This window comes from Strigops habroptila, chromosome 4, assembly GCF_004027225.2.
Source record: "Strigops habroptila isolate Jane chromosome 4, bStrHab1.2.pri, whole genome shotgun sequence".
Classification (NCBI taxonomy): Eukaryota; Metazoa; Chordata; class Aves; order Psittaciformes; family Psittacidae; genus Strigops; species Strigops habroptila.
Genome location: NC_046358.1, coordinates 81,475,438 through 81,495,617, shown reverse-complemented (window position 1 = coordinate 81,495,617; position 20,180 = coordinate 81,475,438). Strand labels below are relative to the sequence as shown.

The following is a 20,180-nucleotide window of genomic DNA, read 5'->3' as shown; positions in this document are numbered from 1 at the left end:
TTCCTCACAGAGATGCTTGCACTAGGCTTGAATAAAAAATATCTTGGTTATGAGCAGGTTTTGCTTTGTTTTCTTCAGGGTGTGGGTGGGAGGGAAACTGCTTGTGTTTCAAAGCCTGAAGGAAAAGGTATCCCTGAGAGAACAACCCAATGTCCCTTTGCTTTGAAGATAGGGATACATAAAATGAAACTGCTTGTTAGTCCGTATCCCTGTACCTGAGGGAGCTGAGAAGCACTTTTGCCTAAGCATCTGTAGCACTCATTTTGCCAGCAAAGGTGGCAAAGAGCTAATGTGCTGTTTGGGAAAGTGCAAAGCCCTTTTCCAGTGGTGTGTGGTAGCTGAACATCACTGAGACCACTGCTCTGCCATCCCTCTGCCTTATGTCAGCTTGATAGCAGCTACTTCCTGCTGTATCTGTTGGTAATGAGGTCCACCTCTCAGAACAGAACTTTAAAACCTGTGCAGAGATGGCTCACATGGCAGTGGTAGGCACCTAAACTGTTGCTCTGAACTGTTTGCCTGTGGGTGACTGTGTCTCCTGGGGCTTTGTGGGATGCCCAGGTGCTGCTTGAAACCAAAGGCAGGTGCTCTAACAGGGGCTGAGTGTTCCTTCCCACTGTCTTAGCCATGCAGTGCTTACACCTCACAACATCCTATTTATTCTAGAAACAGGAGGGATATGTCCAATTTTGGATCAGGATGTTTTGGGGTTTTTTATTTTGAATATCTTTGAGCCTGGAAAGTAAAGTTTAGAATGGGAATAGTGAAAGCAGTGGGACTGTAGTTATCCCTCTGCCAATCTGCCTTCCCTGCAGCCACCCCTGTGTCCTTGTGCCTTTGGCTTCCCAGCTAGAAGCAGGCTAAGACTTTACTTCCACCCTCTTCTTCCCTTCCTGCAGCCCCAGGGCCAGGTAACATGGGAACCAACAGTTGAATATAAACTTCTCTGCTGCTGTTCATATAAAATGGGATGGTTTATCTGAAGATAAATTTGGGTTTGATAATTGGTTTGGACTCCAAATAATACACGTTGTGAAAGGATCTGCTTGAAATCAGAGCTGCTATATCTGCCATCTGTCTGTCTCCCACAGGGTGTGCTTGCTTGGGGTGTTTGCCCTGATTGTCAGCTGGGGATCCCTGGGTCTGGAGTTGGCTGTCGCTGTGGTAAGTGGCTCTGATCCAAGTCCCATTCACCCTTTGCTGCAGGTTTATCAGTCATGAGATTAATGTTACACTGTGTTTTATAGCACTTCTTGTTCTAAGTAGCTGTCCTAGCAATTTCCATCTATGAAAAGTAGAGAGCTCCTCCTTTCTCTGTGGTGTGGTGCACTGGCTGGTACTCCAGCACTGCTGTGGTTGTGTAAAGCAGTGCTAGTGGGGATGGCGATGAGAGACTTCAGCATCTGAAACACAACCATAGTAGAGAGTTCCCTGATGTTAACCTGGCTCAACTGTTCTTTGATACTGGTGTTCTTTGATATTCCTTTTCCCTTTTGTCTTGCATCTGTCTAGGGCTCCAGTGACTTCTGTATTAACCCCGATGCTTATGTCTCCAAAGTGGTTGAAGAGAATGCAGTGCTTAGTGCTGGTGAGTGCTGGGACTGGCTTTGGGATGGGGTACTGTGGCTCCAGCTGTCACATAGGAGCATGGCAAGGGCTGAGAATTTAAGGCTGTGTTTGGAACAGAGGAGCTTGCACGCAGTGGGAAAAGCATATGTGTGTGGAGCTCTGGAAAACCAATGTTCTTCCCAAGGAAGAATTTATGCCCTGGTCAGAAGTGCACATGTATGATTTTGTCAGAAGAGCCTTCAGAACCTTTCTTCTGTCTTGAAAATAACTCATAAGATGGAACAACAGAAGTCTCTGGATTATTCTGCTTTAAATGTAGCACTTTTGAATCTTGTTCTCCTCTCTAAGTGGCAGAAGTGTGGCAATAGCAATGTGCAGTTTGAGTTGTCATTTTTAAAACTTGCTCTTGTATTCCTGAATCTAGAAGTCATTTTTATATCTCTTATCAAAAAATACATATATATATTTTTCTTAATGGTGGCTATAAATAGTAGTCTTTAATTTAAAGGATAAATGGATGGAAACTGCCACAAACAAGTATGATTTTTCTCTTTCCGTTATAAATGCAGTATTTTTGTTTATTCTGTTCCATTTAAACCAAGATGCCTCCATCACAGTGGCATCCACCTGAAGTACTAATGGATTTTGGGTTTGTGGTTCCTAATTTAGACTGAAGTGGTTGGTGATATGAGGGGTGCCTCCAATTTGGACCTCGGGGGGGCAAAAGTGGCATTCAGAACTGTGACTTAATAAAAAGTGCCAGCAGAGATACTGTAAGTGCGAGAAAGGAAAAGGATTTTTCAGGACTGAGTTTGCTGCTTAGATAAAAGTTAATTTTTCTCCTACTTTCTCTCCCCCAATAGTTCCTCTGTATGATAAAACACAAATAAGCAATGACGCTGATTTGCAAAAGGAGCCATCTGTGTTTTCCCTGGTTCTTATTTAGTGGAATCAGAGAATCTTTGCCTTGTGTACAGAAGGTCTAGTGTATGGCTGGGTGCTTAGCCAAATGCTGCCTCTCACTGTGCAACTGATCAGAAATTAGGTAGGTAGCTATGTCTGAGGATGCAGGGATTGGAAGCAATAAGAACTGTTTGTCTGGAGGCAGACTGCAGTATAAAAGAGTATGTACAAGTTGATATTATCACTCTACAGCTTATTTTTGGAATGCCTTATTTATTGATTTCCTGAGAAGGAGAAGAGAGAGCCAGGCAGCTCTCTTTGTAACAAAGAAATGCAATAAGGGAAGAGAATGAGTGTTTATCACCACACAAAATGAAAAGCCTCTCTTGGCTATGAAGGTGGCAGAGCGGCACCAGGGTACCAAGCTAGCCTTCTAGTTGTTCAAGGAGGCAAACAGATCAGCGAGGCCAAGGGGAAATACATGGCTCTAATGCCAGCTGTGCGCTGTAATAATTTGGTAACCCGAATCAGCTCTGTAGCATGTTTGGTAACGATTAGATTGACCCTGGGAAACTGAAGAAACACCCCTTTGTGCTATTTCTCTGTTTCAGTTGTCCTTGTCTGCTTGGCTCCTAACGGTGAGTGCAGGACTGACATTCTGTCTCTCCTCCTGCTTCCCTAGGCAGGGACAATCAACTCCCCCGGGTGAAATCAGGCTGTTCTGACAGCACCACCACCTCTAACAGTTGTTAAGGCTCCATAAATAACAGTGAATGGGTCCAAGCGAAATGCTGAAGAGGAGGAAGAGCAGGTGTTGTCACAGGCTCGAGTCGGAAGGGTGGCCCCTTCTGTGGGTGGCTGGTGTGTCAGCTCCCTGCTGTCAGGCAGCCGCTGAGTGTTCCTCAGCGCCTTCTCCTTTTTTCAGAGGGAAATCAGTCTAACTTCTGAGCCTACCATTGCACTAGGCAGCTGGCTGGGAGAGGATCCAATGTTCTGCCTTTCCCATGTGGATTTTCACTGCTGTGTCATAGTTTATGATCAGGAAGCTACGGAAATAGCTCATGGTCCCTGAAGTTGGGACACTCGCGTGCACCTGAGCAGGAAGGAAAATCACGATGCAGTGTGGGACTGCTCAGTGACACTCCTTAGAATCATCTTTAAAAGTGTTGGTACCCCTTAACATGCTTGGCTGTAAATTGTAGCAGCTTCTTTGTGATCAGTTAAGCCATATATACACCAAGAGTGGTGAGCCTGAGGAGGCAGGGCAGGCAGCTGGGAGCCAGCATCAGTGTGGTCCTCTTGGAGGAATTGCCCTGTTTGAAGGCTCCTAATTCTAGTGCACAGCATCTTCACACTCTCTGGTTTGCTGTCTCTGCTCTTTGGATGGTGCTCTCCATCATTAACAACAGTATAGAGAGATGAGGCAGAAAATAAAGATTGCTCCAGCTAGTTTCATCAGAGTGAAACCAGAGTGTAACTGACCATGAATTTTTCAGCTCAGAAATGAGCTGGCTAAGACAGTGAGTGGATGAAAGAAGAATCCATTGGGAATTAGAATATATATCACATTTAGTAATCACATTTACCTTGGGAATCACTTCTGTTGGGCTGAGAGGGCACTCGTGTTTTCAGTCTTGCCTAGGTACCCGCTTTTGGCCAGCGCTGGCATATGGCATACTGGGCTAGGTGCTGCCGTATGTTTTTAAGGATATAAGAAGCAACAAGTAACCTTAAGAAGCTTTGTAGTGCTGGGTCAATTTTTCCCTTTAATCACTATTCTTAGTTGTTGTTTTTAAATATAACATGTAATATTCCCAGCTCTCTGCTCTGGCATTCAGACAGAGATGAATGCTGTTCACTTCCCTCTGGTGGGATGGGAGATTGGCGTATTTGCAATGCTTTTGTGTTGGTGATGGTTATAGTAGTTTTCACAGAAAAATAATTGTGGTGCTGTCATGGTTTAACCCCAGCCAGCAACACAGCCCCACACAGCCACTTGTTCACTTCCCCCTGGTGGGATGGGAGAGAATGGGAAGGGTGAAAGTGAGAAAACTCGTGGGTTGAGATAAAGACAGTTCAATAAGTAAAGCAAAAGCCGTACATGCAAGCAAAGCAAAACAAGGAATTCATTCACTGCTTCTCATGGTCAGATAGGTGTTCAGCCATCTCCAGCACAGCAGGGCTCCGTCACAGGTAACAGTCACTTGGGACAATGATAAATGCCATCACTCCAAATGTCCCCCTTTCCTCCTTCATCCCCAGCTCTGTATGCTGAGCATGACATCGTACGGTATGACATATCCATACCTTGGGTCAGTTGGGGTCAGCTGTCCTGGCTGTGTCCTCTCCCAACATCTTTTGCATCCCCAGCCTCCTCACTGGTGAGGTGAGGAGCAAAAGAGGCTTCGGCTCTGTGTAAGCACTGCTCTGCAGTCACTAGAACATACCTGTTTCCAGCACAAATCCAAAACACAACCCCATACCAGCAACTATGAAGAAAATTAACTCTACCCCAGCCAAAACCAGCACAGTTGGATACTGGGCAACTAGTATGTTAATATTCCTGTTTGTCTATTAATTGCTGTTTGCAAATCCAAATAGAATTAATGGAGCTGAGAATAATCTGATCGAGTGCGTTATTATTGTTGTCGTGTTTTTAGCTGATCTCCTTGTTTTGTAGGTAAAATGTGCTGCATTAAGAAAAGGGAGGAAGGGAGGAGAATGGGGAGCAAAGAGCCTTAATGCAGGTTTCCTGGAGAAGGAGAGACTTAAATCATTTTGCAGAAGAGGCTGATATATGTGCCTAACTCATCCAGTATTCATTAATTGAGATAAAGCCAATGGAGTTGAACAGTGTCTGTATAATCGGTTCCTGCTGTTAGTCAAAAGACTTGGTGAGGCCAAGATGTTTATTTTCAAAGCAGGAGGCCATCTTCTAGTCTCATCCTTTTTCATTGATGTTGTGTTATTATCAGATGACTTATTGCATACAATTAAATAAGAAGGCACAATCTGTCTAAGCAACAGGCAGAGCTTTCTCCTATAAATGTTATGCAGATCTGCCCCTTTGCTGTCAGACTGTTGCCTTAGGGGAACAGAATTCCTGCTGGAGAACATCTTACCTGGGCAGGAAAATCTGGCCAAAAGGCATGTCTTCCTTTGACATCACAGGTGATAGACTTCAGCGTGCTTTGCTGATTGAACCCACAGAGACAGTCTCATCTGGGGGTATATGTAAAATGTGAGCTGCTCAGAGAATGCTCAAGTAGGGCTGGAAAAAGCTGTTCTAGGTGTGAGGAGTTCTTCCAACTAGGATCTGCTCATTACCCTGCAGACCTTCTCACTGCCTTTTGGCGGGTGCATAATGCCATTTTTGCATTTCAGCTGGGCTTTGAAGTGAATAGTAAGTCTCCATGGTTGCAAAGCAATAAGTAGCTCTAGCAGCTGAAGCTGTCTTTAGCAGGCAGCTCTACTTTCCTTTCTAGGAAACCCAGATTTTGCAAAAATAAAGCATTTTGGGTAGTTCCCTTCCCTGCCTTCTGCTCCCTCACTGCCTGTGCAACCAAGAGAGTGGGTCAGGAGGATTGCTGCAGGCATAGGCAGCTGCAAATGTGACCCTGCCTAACCCTTCTCCTGTGAACTAGATTGCCTAAAGGCTGGCTTCAAAAATCACATCCAACCTTCAGGAATTTTCCTTGAGAGGAAAATGCATTGGAAAGATAATTATAGCAAGAAATTGCCTGGAGCTATTAACAGAGTGCAAAGGATGGGTTAGTGTGGCTGTTTTCTGGACAGAAATGGGAGATTTGGGGGTGTACAGGATAGCCTCCACCAGATTTAAAACTGGTGAAGGTGCCTCCTGCTCTTTCCTCTCTCCCAGCCTGGTGGTATGGAGGCAGGAGTCACATTCCTCTTAATTTCCAGGCTTTGCAGTGTACGATCACTTTAAGGCAGCTTTACTGCCTGTTGTAGCTTTAGCTGTAAAGCACCACAGCTATTAGCATGCTGGGTTCAGTGCAGGGGAAAGCTGCTCCTGCTGGCTTTGCCATTTTGGAAAGCACGTTTTATGTACAGTGTCACGCTTGTCAGCTGCAAAGCCAGTGCTACCACAGTGAAGCCTTGTTGATCCTGCCTTCCAGGGGCAAGCGAGGGAAACACTTCAGTGTACTGCCTTTTGCTTCACTTGTAACCAGCAATCTTTATCCTGGGTTTACAAGCTGCAAACTATGATGATATTGGGAACTCTTCTCTGTAATCTGCCCACCAGGGGTGATCCAAAAGGCCCTCAAGAAACATGTCAAGAGCTGTTTATTAGCAGTATGTCGTGCAACTTAATGCACTTACAAAGATGATGTAAAGTTGATACCACTGTGAGAGCCTAAGAGAAACTTACAGTGGTTTGTTGGTTTAAAGTAAATAGATTACAAGATCGTAGAATCATAGAATGGTTTGGGTTGCAAATGACTTTAAGATATTCCACTTCCAACCCCCCTGCCACGGGCAGTGACTCCTCACACTGGACCATGTCACCCAAGGCTGTGTCCAACCTGGCCTTGAACACTGCCAGGGATGGAGCATTTATCACTTCTTTGGGCAACCTGTTCCAGTGCCTCACAGTAAAGAACTTCTTCCTTATATCCAACCTGAACTTCCCCTGTTTAAGTTTGAACCCGTTACCCCTTGTCCTATCGCTACAGTCCCTGATGAAGAGCCCCTGTCCAACCCTTCTTGTAGGTCTTCTTATAGGCCCCCTTCAGACACTGGAAGCTGCTTTGGGGTCTCCACACAGCTTCTCTTCTCCAGATTGAACAGCCCCAACTTTCTCAGCCTGTCTGCACACAGGAGGTGCTCCAGCCCCTGATCATCCTTGTGGCCTCCTCTGGACTTGCTCCAACAGCTCCATGTCCTTCTTATGTTGAGAACTGTACACAGTACTCCAGGTGGGGTCTCACAAGAGCAGAGTAGAGAGGGCAGCATCACCTCCTTTGACCTGCTGGTCATGCTTCTTTTGATGCAGACCATGTGTGATGCTGTGGGTTGCTGTTGCTGTGCTGTTCTCTCAGCACAGGTGCATTTTAATCCATTTTTCCATCTCCATTGAGTGTGATTTATGAGCCGGGGAAGATCAGTCCTTTCCTTGGCTCAGTAGCTACGGACAGTATCTTGTGTGGTCTGCCCAGAGTGAGGCACACAAAGCAGTTCCTGCTGCCCTCCTCTCTGCCCAGGTTTGGCTAATTGCTGTTTGGAGGCTTGGCTGGGGAGATGCAGGTCATCCCAGAGAAAGAGTCGGTGGGAGGGAGATGGAGCAGCTGACAGAAGCTGCCCCAAAATAGGCTAATGAATTATAAATACCAGCTGTCAGGTTGCATTGCCAGCGTGCAGGAGCTGACAGGCTGTGGTGTACCACTTGGTCTCCAGTGTGTTGGCTCGCCCAAAGGTGTATTCAATATTTATGGGAAGTCAGGATACAGTCAGGTCTGCTTCCTTCACAGCTCTGCTTGCTTGTGGTTGTGCCTTTTACTGATTTCTGAGCTGGGGCTGCTTAGTATAGGTTTGCAGCTTGCAATATTTGTGACTGAAAGTCAAAGAAGATTAAAGAGAATGGAGAAAAGGATGCTAGCGGCGGGGGGAAATGCAGAAGGTATGTGTGTTCTGAGGCTTTTGTAGTCAATCCAACATCACCCTTGATTTTGCTGAGCTGGCCTGCCTCTGTTCATCTGAAGAGGAACTGTAAATGTTTAAGAAATAATCTAAAGGTATTTGGATGATAGAGCTCCCTCCCTCAATGGCATTATTGAGAATGGCAGGGGAAACCCTCATGTTTGTAACTTGTGCATGTTGGCACTTGGTATAGCATTATGGAGGGCTTATGAGGGCACTGGGCTGGTTTCATACATATCTGAATGAAGAGGAATATAACTGTCTTCAAGCCTGTAAATAAATGATGCTGGTAGCAGAGCACTGTAAGGTCGTATCTGGAAGTTTATCAGTATGTCTTCACTGTACTGGGATTACTGGTAGAGCTACTCAGTATTAAGACTAACTTTTGGGCTGTTACCGGCAAGTGAGCTGAGGTTCCTTGAACAGGTAACATTGCTGTTCTCCTAATGCATGGTAAGAGCTTTCTTTCCTGATCAAGTCTGCATTATTGACCCAATACTGAAAATACCTTCCTTGCGTAAGTCAAAAGAAAGATGGAAAGCGAATGACATACACGCTTTTAGTTAAAGTCTAATTAAAGACTTCTAATTAAAATCTAATTGTGTGCAATTACATATCCATCAGCAAACAGACTACTATTTACATGTTCATCATTAATACATGTCAGAAAGACAAGAACTTTTTCCATCCATTTCCTCACTTGCTTTCAAAGTGATACCATTTTTAGGAGATGATATTACTAAATTATGACTTTCTTGAATTAGGAGGACTTTCTTATGTTCTTCTGTAGAACACTGCCTAAAACCAGTCTATCCTTGAACTTGACAGAAGAATCCCCAGTTGTGAGGATGTCTTTTTTTTTTTTTGCCCTTTTTTCTTATAAAGGCTTGAACTTGTGTTCAGGAAGTGGTACATTCAGCACTGGGTAGCACAAGATGTATGTATGCACCTCCTTTGGCCCAACAGTGTGCTTCCACAGATCGTTTTGATAGCAACCTGTATTTATATCACTGTTGCTACCTCTCCTGTGCTAATATTTTGTGGCTGTGAACTGAACTGGCTGAAAGCTGAGTTCTTTCTGCTATATGCCTTAAGCAGCAGCCTGTAGTTGCTTTAAGTGTCTGTAGGATGGTATTCTGACACTCAGAAGTTGCAGAAATTAATCATCCAGTTGGATATGTGCTAGATTGAAGTCTTGTCTTATGTTTATACAGTGGATAGTGCTGACTTCTGAATAAAGCTTTTTGGATGTTTCAGCTATTTAAGTGGGGCAACCCCATTGCCTTTCACTGTTCGAGAAAACAAATCTTAGTTTTCTCCCCAAAGACAGCTTACATCCCTTTCTCTAGTGCCATCCATGCACTGTAATCCTACATGGAGAGATGGAAGTGATTCCATTTATATTGCATTTTCATTTTGTGTATTGCTTTCAGAACTTAACACCTCCCTTGTGGCAGTTGTATAATGCTGGAACAATGTGTTATTCCAATATAATGGAACAGTGACTGTCTTTCCTTTTGTCTTTGTAGATACTCTCCGCTATTACATGACCTGTAGTGCTGGATACCCCAACCCTTTCCAGCAGGTGAGTGTAAGCATCCTTCACCCCTTCTCAGCATCCTGCAGAGTACAGGTTAAATGCTTTCGATGCCAGCATGCAGCAAGTTGCAAGGTGTTAGCTTTATGGAGCACTCCACCTGTTGGTAAAGCTTTGGTAGCTACTTCCGTTGTGCAAGAGGTGGCACCGTGATTTAGTGAGCAGTTTTTTCCAACTTCATCACTACCTGCATAGTTTCAGGTCCAGGATGCCCTCTCAGAAGGGCCTGTGTATAATGTGGTGAGGACCATGGCTCTGTGGTACCTCTGTTTACATGGCACTCTTCTAAGATCAGCAGCATGAAGAAAGAGCACCCACAATTAACGCCAGAGTGGGAAGCTACATCGTGCTTTGAATCTCTTCTTGCAGGTTCTTTTAGGTTAAACAGTGGCAATGCTTCATTCCCAAAATGCAGCCACTTCTGTGGGTGAGGGAGTGATTCTCACACATGCCTCTTAAATCCTTTGGATGTTGAAGGGTTTGTATCCTGAAGTATAAATGTGAGTCATTATTCTTTTGTGTGGGGGCTGAAGAACAGCACCTGGGTCCATCCCAAACTTTGTCTTATGTATCAGAGGCCAGAATGAACCCACACCACCCACCATTTGGCAGACACCAGCTGCTTCACCATTTATATTTAGGATTTTTTAAGTCTTGTCTTCCTCTGTTTTAAAGGGTGGGGTAAGAACACTTCAAGCTGTGGTATGATGCACCGTTGCCATCTGTTGCATTTCTGGTTGTTCAGTATACGCTCTGACATGCTATTGCATGTGAAATTCCCGTGGATGCCTTAATGGGATGTGAAGGCTGCACCCTAATACAAACAACTTCTGGTTTTAACATTAAGTCTCTCTCAGCCATCTGATTTAGTAGAAAAATCCAGCTGTGCTTTGGTGAGAACATGAGTACTTTGTGTTTTCTTTCTCCTTCCCCTCTGTCCTGGAGCCAGCTCCAGCTGTGTGTATGGTTTTTGTGTATGTATTTTGTTGTTGTTTGTTCTTTTGGTTCTTCCTTTCCCCTGTTCTTTCTGTCTGTACTTCTTCCAGGTTGGTAAAAGTCAAGCTTAACCCTGTTGCAGCTGCACCCATGTTAGTTGAGACGTTCTTAACTTGTACCATTCATACAGATGATGCTTCAATATTTGGGAAGTAGGATTTAAGCCTTTTTGCCAGGAGTTCTGTTGGTGCATGTGGCCTGGCTGAAATGTTGCATGTTTTGTGTTGAGCAGAAGCTGTCAGCAAGTCACAAGGCTCTGGTAGAAATGCAGGATGATGTTGTGGAACTCATGAGGTCAGCGAGCAGAGAGCACCCCACCTCCAAGGTAACTCTCCTCAAGTTTGGTCTCCTTGTGCTTTCTGCCTTCCCTTACCCTTATACAAAGCCTAACATCAGCTCCTGCTAAGCCATTTCCATGTAGTAATTGCTAGCTTGTTGCTTACAGGAGTATCTTACTCGGATCCAAGAGGTTTTAAATTCAACAGAGATCAACTTGCAGCAACTGACAGCTTTAGTAGACTGCCGGAGTCTGCATTTGGTGAGTACTCAGTAACTGGGCTTGAGCTAAGAAAGAACAAAGGGGATGAAGAGCCTGTAGTGTACTGATTATTTTGGTGTTTCAAATCTCTGGTGTGCCAGAACAGTTTACAACAGCTTTTACTGTTTGACTCCAGCAGAAAGGAGAATGGGCATTTGGATCAAGTTAGCTTTCTGTTTAAAGATCAACATAGGAAACTAGATAACATGCCTTTATACATCTACAAGCTGCAGCCCTAAGGTTTCAGGGCTCTCAGATGTTTTTTTCTATAGCACATAGCTTATTGCCTTTCCCATGGAGTGGAATAACATGGACTAACTGTTGCCCTAGCTGAGTTGCAGGAGGCAGATAAACAGATAGTCCATGGTGTGTTCCTGGGCAACAGGGCGTAGTGAAGGAGCTGAGAAGCTTAAAGAAAAATGTGCTATCTTAAGTGTGCCTTTGCTTTTTTTCCACCACCACTACTCCCCATCGCTCCCCATTTTATTCCTTCCTCATTCTTACTGTGTGGGGTTGAAAATATTTCTCTGTATAAATCTGAGATGTGCTTTGTGAGAGGAAATAAGGGTTAGATCAGTTATGAAGAACACTTGAGGTCCCTGAAATTAAAACAGAAATATGCTCTGGAAAAGAAACTACGATGTCTTAAGTTGTTTCAGAGACTGTAGTCCAGGGGAAGGGCTTTTGAATTAGAGCTCAATGTTAACTCTCTAATGATAAAGAAACTCTGCTCATTTCTCTCTCCAGGATTACGTCCAGGCTTTGACGGGCTTTTGCTATGATGGAGTGGAAGGCCTCATCTACCTGGTTCTCTTCTCCTTTGTCACAGCCCTCATGTTCAGTTCCATTGTGTGCAGCGTCCCACACACTTGGCAGCAAAAGAGGTATAGAGAGGGTTTGGATCCTGTAGCATTGTAGAGCTCTTTCCTAATGAAGACTGGCTATTGGACTTGTGCCCATGAGCATATGGAGCTCTTTCCCATATGATCCCAGGAGTGTGAGGGATGAGGCTTTATAAGCACAGGTCCAACAGAAAAAAAAAATGTTGGCTTTTGTTCTGGCTGTGGTTAATACTTACATCTGAACGTTATTGCACTGGAATACTATGTGTGCAGAGTATTTAGTACACTGTAGGACTATAAGTCAAGACAGAAATGAATGATTATAGCTGTAGAGAGAGGTAATGCTTGAACTACGTGCCATCTCTGTAAAATGCCTGTTCTCTTGCATTGCTTTGAGGCATTTGTTCTAGTAGGGGGAAGAGAATTGAAATGAGAAGCAGTTCACACTTGCCTTTTTGGCTTTGCTTATACTGGGGTGACTGACTTGCATAGCTAATAGAAACCAGAACTGTCTTGGTGGCAATAGCATGGGCAGATGAGATACTTGCAAATTGGTGGCAATCATCTAGCAGCAGAGTTGTTTGGAATTAGTATTAATGGTTCAGGCTGATCAGTAAGTGTTGAGCAAACCTTTGCTTCACTGACTGGCTGCTGCACCACAGGCAGCTATTAAAATAGCTTTGAGTTTTCTGTTCTTGCAGAAGAGCAGTAACCTGTGCAGCAAATTCTATTCTGTGGTCCTGAAACACAATTTTTGTGGTCTAAGCCCAGGCTCGAGGTTCAAAGATCAAAATAAAATGGAACATCCTGAACAATAGCAGGAAGCCAGAGCCTGCCAGGCCTGTAGTGCCACAGAGAGAGCCTTGGGAAGTGCGTCAGAGTAGCACTTGAGAAAATGGCTGGTTTCCTTGCCTCTTCCACATGCAGCTGCAGAGACATTACCAAGAAGAGAATGGTAGTCTAAGGAGAAAGGTTTACACAATGGTATCTCTTGTGCTGCCTTCCATGTGGGCTGCTGCCTGCCCTGCTAGTCCCCGCAGGCTCTGACTGCTGCTGTGAACTGGAGGATTCCCTCTTGCATTCCCTCCAGCACCATCGCTTCCTCTGCCTCCCTCTGGGAAGTGGAGGATGTCATCCTTTATTGCCTGTAAGAGACTCTCCAGGCTGCAATTCCCTGAATAAATCTTCAGTGCCACCTTGTGGTACAGAAGCTGTGGGTGATGTTTGGGATGTTCTAGTGAGGTCCATGCTGTCTCTCCCAGCAGCAAAGTGCTTCCTGAAGAACCCTTTACTAGCTTTGTCAACCGTCACCAAAATGTATTTCAAACCTTGGTGCTTCATCCTATAATTAGGGAGATAAAATAGCAGTGTATATTACATAGGAGGAACAAGAAACTACTATGGGAAGGGGGGAAGGAACCAGTTGGCAAACAGCTCTGCATTAAAATTGGTTTAAAATTCTGGCACTTTTAAGAGAATAAAGGCTTTAGACACGAATGTTGCAACTTAGTCTCTCTGAAGACTTCTGAGATTTTGCTAGAAGCTGAAGCAGACTCATAACCAGAATGGGAGTTCCGAGAAGTCTACAGAGACTTATCCTTAAAAGCTCTTTGGGCATGGCTACAAGAAACAGAAGGGCACAGATTGTTGTTTTGAAGGATGCTTCCTGTGGGATGCTTGGCACTACCTGCCCACTGTCTTCGTTTTGTTAAGTGCTGTATATTTCAGATGCGTGTCCATCCTTTGGCTGCATGACTGGGCAGTTGCAGAACTGTGCGGTCTGCCAAGCCCTGGGAGAAGACCGTAGGGACACTGTAGGGATCACGCAGTGTAAAAGTCCAGATGGTATCTGTGGGAGGTCTGAGTCACTGTGGTGTAGGCTGTGTTTGACACTGCCACCCTGAGGCATCCCAAATGGGTATGAGTGTGGAGGTGTGGAAGATGGTTGGTAGGTTCCTAGGATTACCATGGTTTCCTGCAAACCCCACATGTGGGGTAATTGTAGGGTTCTAGGAACTTTTTCTCCTTCTTGCAGAAGCTCAGATGATGATGGGGAAGAAGAATCAGCTGCTCAAGGGAGTAGACAAACACACGATAATCTTTACAGAGTGCACATGCCCAGCCTCTATAGCTGTGGGAGTAGTTATGGCAGTGAGACCAGCATTCCAGCAGCAGCACACACAGTCAGCAATGCTCCTGTCACGGAGTACATGTGAGTATCCCGACAAGAAGGCTGTACTGCGGCTTGTCCAGGTTGCTTCACTATCATTTCTGTTGTTGCAATCACTGCAAAGCAGGTGCTTTTGACCAAGCAGTAGAAAGTGATGAAGGATTTTGTCCAAAATGTCAAGAGACATGTCTTCTGATTGGTATCTACTGGGAGACGGGAATAGCTTAGAAGTGCTGCAGTAGAGGAAGAGCTGTATTAGCATGCTCCAAAATGTGAACAGCTTTGTCCTGCAGGATTTAGGAATCTGTCTAGAGAAAAGAAGTAGGAAAGTATTGTCTGGGCTCCTTATAGCAAAATTATTCTGATCACCAGAAGAGTTAATTCTTCAGACAGAGCAGTCTTGCCAGATTTTAAGCCTCCTTAGAGACTAAAAGCCAAGACAAAACCTTCAGGCTCTGTCCTTCCACAGTATTTGCAGTCAGCTCTGACATCTGTTGCAGTCTGGAGCTACCTAGTCCAGGTGGGATCTTCAGAGCTTTCTCCAGAAGTGCCTAACCCTGATCACACTTGGACTAGCTTCAGGACCCATCTTTTTTGGGCTGGCACGTCATTTTGTTCTTCCCTTTAGACTTTGTCCTCATTTTATCTCCGTTTCTGCAGCTTGGCAGTTCTGACGCTGCAAGGAGGCAGATTTTCCTGTGGATCTATTTTTAAATCCCTTGGCACGATTCAGTGTGGGCCCTTCTGAGTAAGAGAAGCGCTTAATCTGAGGAAAATAACGCTAGCTTTGTGCCCTTGTCTGAAAAAGGGGGGATCCACCTGGCCTGTAGGAAAAGCTTTGAGGGAGACTGACCCGAGACAGTAGTTCTGGGGGTGTGTATGCTCTGTCCCATGGCACCATCAGAGACCTTCCCCAGAGAAGCATGGCACGTGCCCCCTGTTACCATGTGTGTCTTCCTTTCCTAGGAGCCAGAATGCAAATTTCCAGAACCCCCGTTGCGAGAATACCCCGCTCATTGGCCGGGAGTCCCCACCTCCCTCAGTAAGTCTCTCTTTACTGCTCCTCTCTGCTTCAGCAACTTTGGGGAACACACATTTACCACTCCTGTATACTCTCAAGGGAGCTGATTGTGCAGCCAAACACAGGATCTGGCCCATAAATGGCAGCAGTTTGAATAGACAAGGCATGTCTCACCTGCCATGGAGAACAAAATCTTGCTGTGCTACTTTGGACATTGCACGTAAAAAGAATACAACTCAAATCTGTTAACGCTGGTAATCCTATGGGCCCAGTCCTACCACCACTGAAGTTGCATGAGTATCCTGGTGTGGGTGATTTCAGCAGGATGATTCACTTGCATGCAGTGTACTTGCTATCTGTGGCATTGGTTCCTCAAGTTTAAAAGAAACTTGGTAAAACAGTAAATGCAGAGTTATCGCTGAACCTCTCTCCTTAATGAGCCCTAAAGAGATGGTAGGATGAAACCTGTATTATTTTTCTTTTTGTTGAAAATTTTTTTTTTTTTTAAATCTTTCTTTCACAACTGTTTTACTTTCTTTGGAATCTATTTTTTGTATTTAATTTCCTATAAAGGAAAAAAAAACCAACAAACTTTCATGGAAGGTTTTGGTATTTGGAGTGGCCTGAGAGCCATTTCTGTAAGCTGGATAAAACATGGGCTTGCCTTCATGTCTGTGTAAACACTGGATGAATCTTGCCCTGTCTTCACTGGATCCTGTAAGCCTTACCAGAACTTGGAGAACATGCCATCGCAGTGCTCACTAACTTGGTGTGACTACAGAGGATGAGTAGTAGCATGCTTAATAATCAACCAGTCTCCAGGTATACGTAAAGAAAACACACTCTGTGGTGCATGGTTCAAATTCATGGGAAGGGGAGGAAGAGGAGGTTGAAGGATGAGGGAGTAGGAACTGTGGTGGAAAAGAGGACATCACATTCATGTTTTCACTCCAAAAGGACCACTTCATCTTGCTGTAAGAGAAAGTGGAAAAGTGGAGAGTTGATGCTATTTCTGTGCTTGGCCAGACCTCTTTCAACCTTCACAAAGCATTTCTCCTGATCCCTGGTGGTACTCTGATCACAAGCTCTGTTATCTGCTCTCAGCAGCGAGATGGTCCTCAGGAGAAGAGCCAATGTGCTGCACACACAGTGCAGTGTGGCAAATGCTTTGCTGCTGACGTTCCCTGTTGTAGGAAGGGCACTATCTCTATGTTCATTCAACGTCTGTAGACCCTTACCCTGCAGCTCTTCTGCTTCAGAGAAAGCACGCTCCTTTCCACAGGGGCTTTAGTTATGCAAGAAGTTCCCTGGTTCCTCAGTGGCTTGTTTGTGCTAACGCTTTGAGGGGGGAATCTGAGTCCTGGTGCCTTAGGCTGGTTTCTGAGAGTAGATAAAGATGAGACTTGGCAGCCAGCAATATGGGCTATAGGGAAGTGCAGGAGCTTGAGGAGGAGGAGTACAGTGCTGCACCTATAGATTACCTCTCCCTAGGTGAGGCAAGGAGCTAGATATAGGATAAATGTGTTTTCTGCAGGGATGTAGTAGACAGGCAGTGGGGAGAAGAAAAATACTGTCTACAATACTGTCTACTCTCACGGCAGCAGGGAAGGGGGCTTTTCTGGGATTTTTGTGTTTGCAGCTCTCTATAGCAGGTGGCTGAGACCATACCGAGGCAGAAGAAACTGTAGCTTTTCATAGCAACTCATCTGTGAGAAGAGAGATATGAACAGGGAATACCAATGCACGTGTCCCTACCTCTTTTTGAGAGGGAGGAGAGGGGGATAACCATCCAAATATGTCCAGCGTGTGGAAAGAGCTGATATATTCTGTTTAGCTTTCTGTGAACAGATGGTGAAAACTAAGATGTGATGATCCTGCTGCATTGTTTGTCCGTTACTTTTTCCTGGCTTTTTGTTTGTTTGGTTTGTTTTTTTCCCTTCTCTCATTCCTTCTGTTTTCTCCTTCTTGCCACAAGGCTATTCCCTTAGGGTTGTAGAGCCCACCTTGTCGCTGACACTCACCACAGCGTTTCACTTGCTTGCACTGTGTTTTTCATGCACGTTGAGGCTGCACTCTCTTTTTCTCTCTTTCTTGCGTCATCACAGTTGTATTTGGCTGCCATGGACAGTAGCAGCCATATGAGCTGGCAGCTTAAGCCCTCGGACAGTGCACGGACATACTGGTAACAGCGCCCGCAAATGGAACAGGTACTGGAAAAAAGGTCCTTCTTGCTCAACCCCTACTCCACTCCCAACCACTCCCTTCATCCCTGCACTGTTTATCCCAGACCAGTGCCTTTTATTTCTTCACATTCCTTCCCTCTGCACCTCCCACCCCATTCCCTCCTGCCAAGGGTGAAAATTAACACCACTTTTTGCTCTGGTGCAGACTCAAGGAGCAGTATCAACCTTGGAAAGGCTTCTGGTGCACGTTGTGAGGGTTATAGGCGCCCATGCCTCATAAAAGCTAACCCACAGCAGCTTCAACTCAGAGTCCACACTTGAGAACAGCTTGAACACTTAGTACAGAGTGCTGCTCAAATGTAGAACTAACTTTGCACTTCAAGTGCAGAATAGAAGTTCTCCCATCACAAGAAGTCATTTTCTAGAAGTAAAGAGAACCATTCTAGTAGCTTTTCACTTGGGACTGGTTTTCTTAATTCAGCTTTTGTCTTCCCTTGAGCCCTACTGCTGTTCTGTTTTGTCTTGATTGGTCATAACAGCATGTGCCTGAAACAGATACTTAACCTGCCACAAGCTTTTAGCCTCTCAATAGGGTTTTTAATTTGTTGAAAGATCCTAGCTGGAAATGGTGGCCTGTTCTGAAGAATTACTTCATTGCCTGTTAGATGTGTGTGCAGCTTCTCCTTTTATCCTTGCATTTAAAGTCAGAAAGGAGCAAGTTTAAAAAAGAACTTCCCTGAGGGTCCAGACATAAGCACTAAGATCTGTTTCATTCTGTTTCAAAACTTTTTACTGTTTTTTGTTCTGTGTGTGTCCAGATCATCCATCCATGTCCTACAGGCCCTGTGAACAGGGCTCTCCTAGTACCATTTCACTGTCTGAATTCCTAATGGGCTGTAGTTGCTGATGTTGTCCAAGATAGCCAGTGTTTCTCTGTCACAGTGGTCCATGACAAAGCCACGTGCCTACAGAAATAGTAGGTGATCTGCATTAGGCTTTGTAGTTTTTGAGCTTGGTTGAATACAGGGTGTAATTAGAGCTACCAGGCAACTTAACCTGGTATGAAGGACAGTGCTTCTTCAAGGGAGCTGCAGTCACGCAGTAACTGGAAGGTGTTGGTTCCAGCTGGAACAGGATTGCTTTTGGCTCATGCAATCAATGACCCATATCTTACATTCTGTTCCTGGAAATACATGTCCATGAAGCTGCTGTTCGTTCCTTTATGTCATTCCTGTTGGGACTTCGGTCAGCCTTGCATTGGATTTCTTTCCATGATGTTGCTGCTTGGTCTGCATTCTTGCTGCCTCTTGCTGTTTGTCTGCCTGCCTTGTGACGTGCTGGGAAAGGAGGCTGTCTGAACTGGGTGCTTGATGCCCTCTGCCATGGTGCATGAATGCAAACAAACTTGTCCTGAAGCATGGTGCTGACACCCCTGAAAGGGTCACAACTTCCTTCAGTCTTAAGTCTTGCAAAGACTGCTCCTGGGCATCAGCTCATGGTGGTTTTTTCTGCTTTTTAATTCCTGCAGGTGGTATTGTAGTGATGCTAGATGGGTCTATTCCATGAAATGAAGGATTGCTTGGAGTGGGGGGAATTCTAGTGTCCTCATTCTGGGCTTGAAATGTCCTCTGGGCTGAAACGTGACCTGATCTCAGTCTGCACCGTCTTCTATTTATCTAAGGTCACACCCAGAGCTTAATGTGGCTGTCTGCAGGGCTAAGAAAAAGGCATTGCATCCTTTCCAAGACTTTAAAAACAAACAAAGCAAACAGAAGCTCTGTTCTTTTTAACTTGGAAAACTTAAGTCCCTTTGAATTCAGAACCCACTGGCTGGAATTGCCTCTTTCCCTGCACCTTGTACCTCCCATACATGATACCAAACCCTCTGTGTTTACTGTGCTCTATTTAAGGGGTAGATCAACTTTTAAGAACTTGAATCCAGAAGCTTTGGTCTTTATTGAATTACCTGAATAGCTCTGGCAGGAAATCAAAGTCAGGGTAGCTGAAGAGAGTATGTGTGGGTTTTTTGACCACAAATAGTAAGTGGTTTATACTCTCAGTCATGGTTTCATATGGTAAGTGATCTTCCAGCATAGCTTGCTAAGCTGTGAAGTACTCATGGGCTGCACAGTTCACAGGAGTTGGTAGAATTTATGATCTCTAAAATTAACTGATTATACCCATTAATTTTATTTGCAACCAAAGATTCCTTTGTACACAGGCTGTATGTGTTAAGTACCTAACTAGTATGTGCTGGCAAACCATACCTGTGAAAGTTTATACCTTCAACAAGGCTGAATGTGAAGGAGAGACTATTTTTCTTTGGAGAAATACAAAAATAAAGCTGTGTGCAATCAGCTGTGTGTATGCTAGCTGACTGGTAAGTGACTGGGAGGTGTGCTGTGTTGAATAGCACAAGCCACCAGCAGAAATGGTAACAAGAAGCCTTTTTAGGTACTCTTTTTAAGGTAGCTGACAGCATGGTGAAGCTATGGGTTGAAACTTGTCCTCTGTGCTGTTTTTGAAAGGGTCAATGAGGGTGTATAGGCATATGGGTACTTCCAGCAAGAGTACTGGAAGAATGACTGCATTGTACGTGTTCTTTAACCTTCTATGAAAGCTCCTCTTTAAAGGAAACTAAATGCAAATGTACACCTTACATCTGCGTCAGGCACTGTATCCAGGTTACCTCGGAATAGA

The 20,180-nt window shown here is 44.7% G+C and overlaps 1 protein-coding gene across 2 annotated transcripts in view; it reads left to right on the top strand.

Moving 5' to 3' along the window:
• The window catches only part of TTYH3 (tweety family member 3), a 79,127-nt gene that overhangs the window by 50,625 nt on the left and 8,322 nt on the right, over positions 1-20,180 (top strand). Inside the window, exons 6-13 of one of the 2 annotated variants that reach the window (XM_030484547.1) lie at positions 1,092-1,164; positions 1,513-1,588; positions 9,663-9,718; positions 10,959-11,051; positions 11,172-11,264; positions 12,012-12,148; positions 14,142-14,318; positions 15,243-15,318. In XM_030484547.1, coding sequence (XP_030340407.1) covers positions 1,092-1,164; positions 1,513-1,588; positions 9,663-9,718; positions 10,959-11,051; positions 11,172-11,264; positions 12,012-12,148; positions 14,142-14,318; positions 15,243-15,318 — 781 coding nt within the window. The remainder of the gene's footprint in view (positions 1-1,091; positions 1,165-1,512; positions 1,589-9,662; positions 9,719-10,958; positions 11,052-11,171; positions 11,265-12,011; positions 12,149-14,141; positions 14,319-15,242; positions 15,319-20,180) is intronic. The other variant, XM_030484549.1, reaches the window with a different exon arrangement.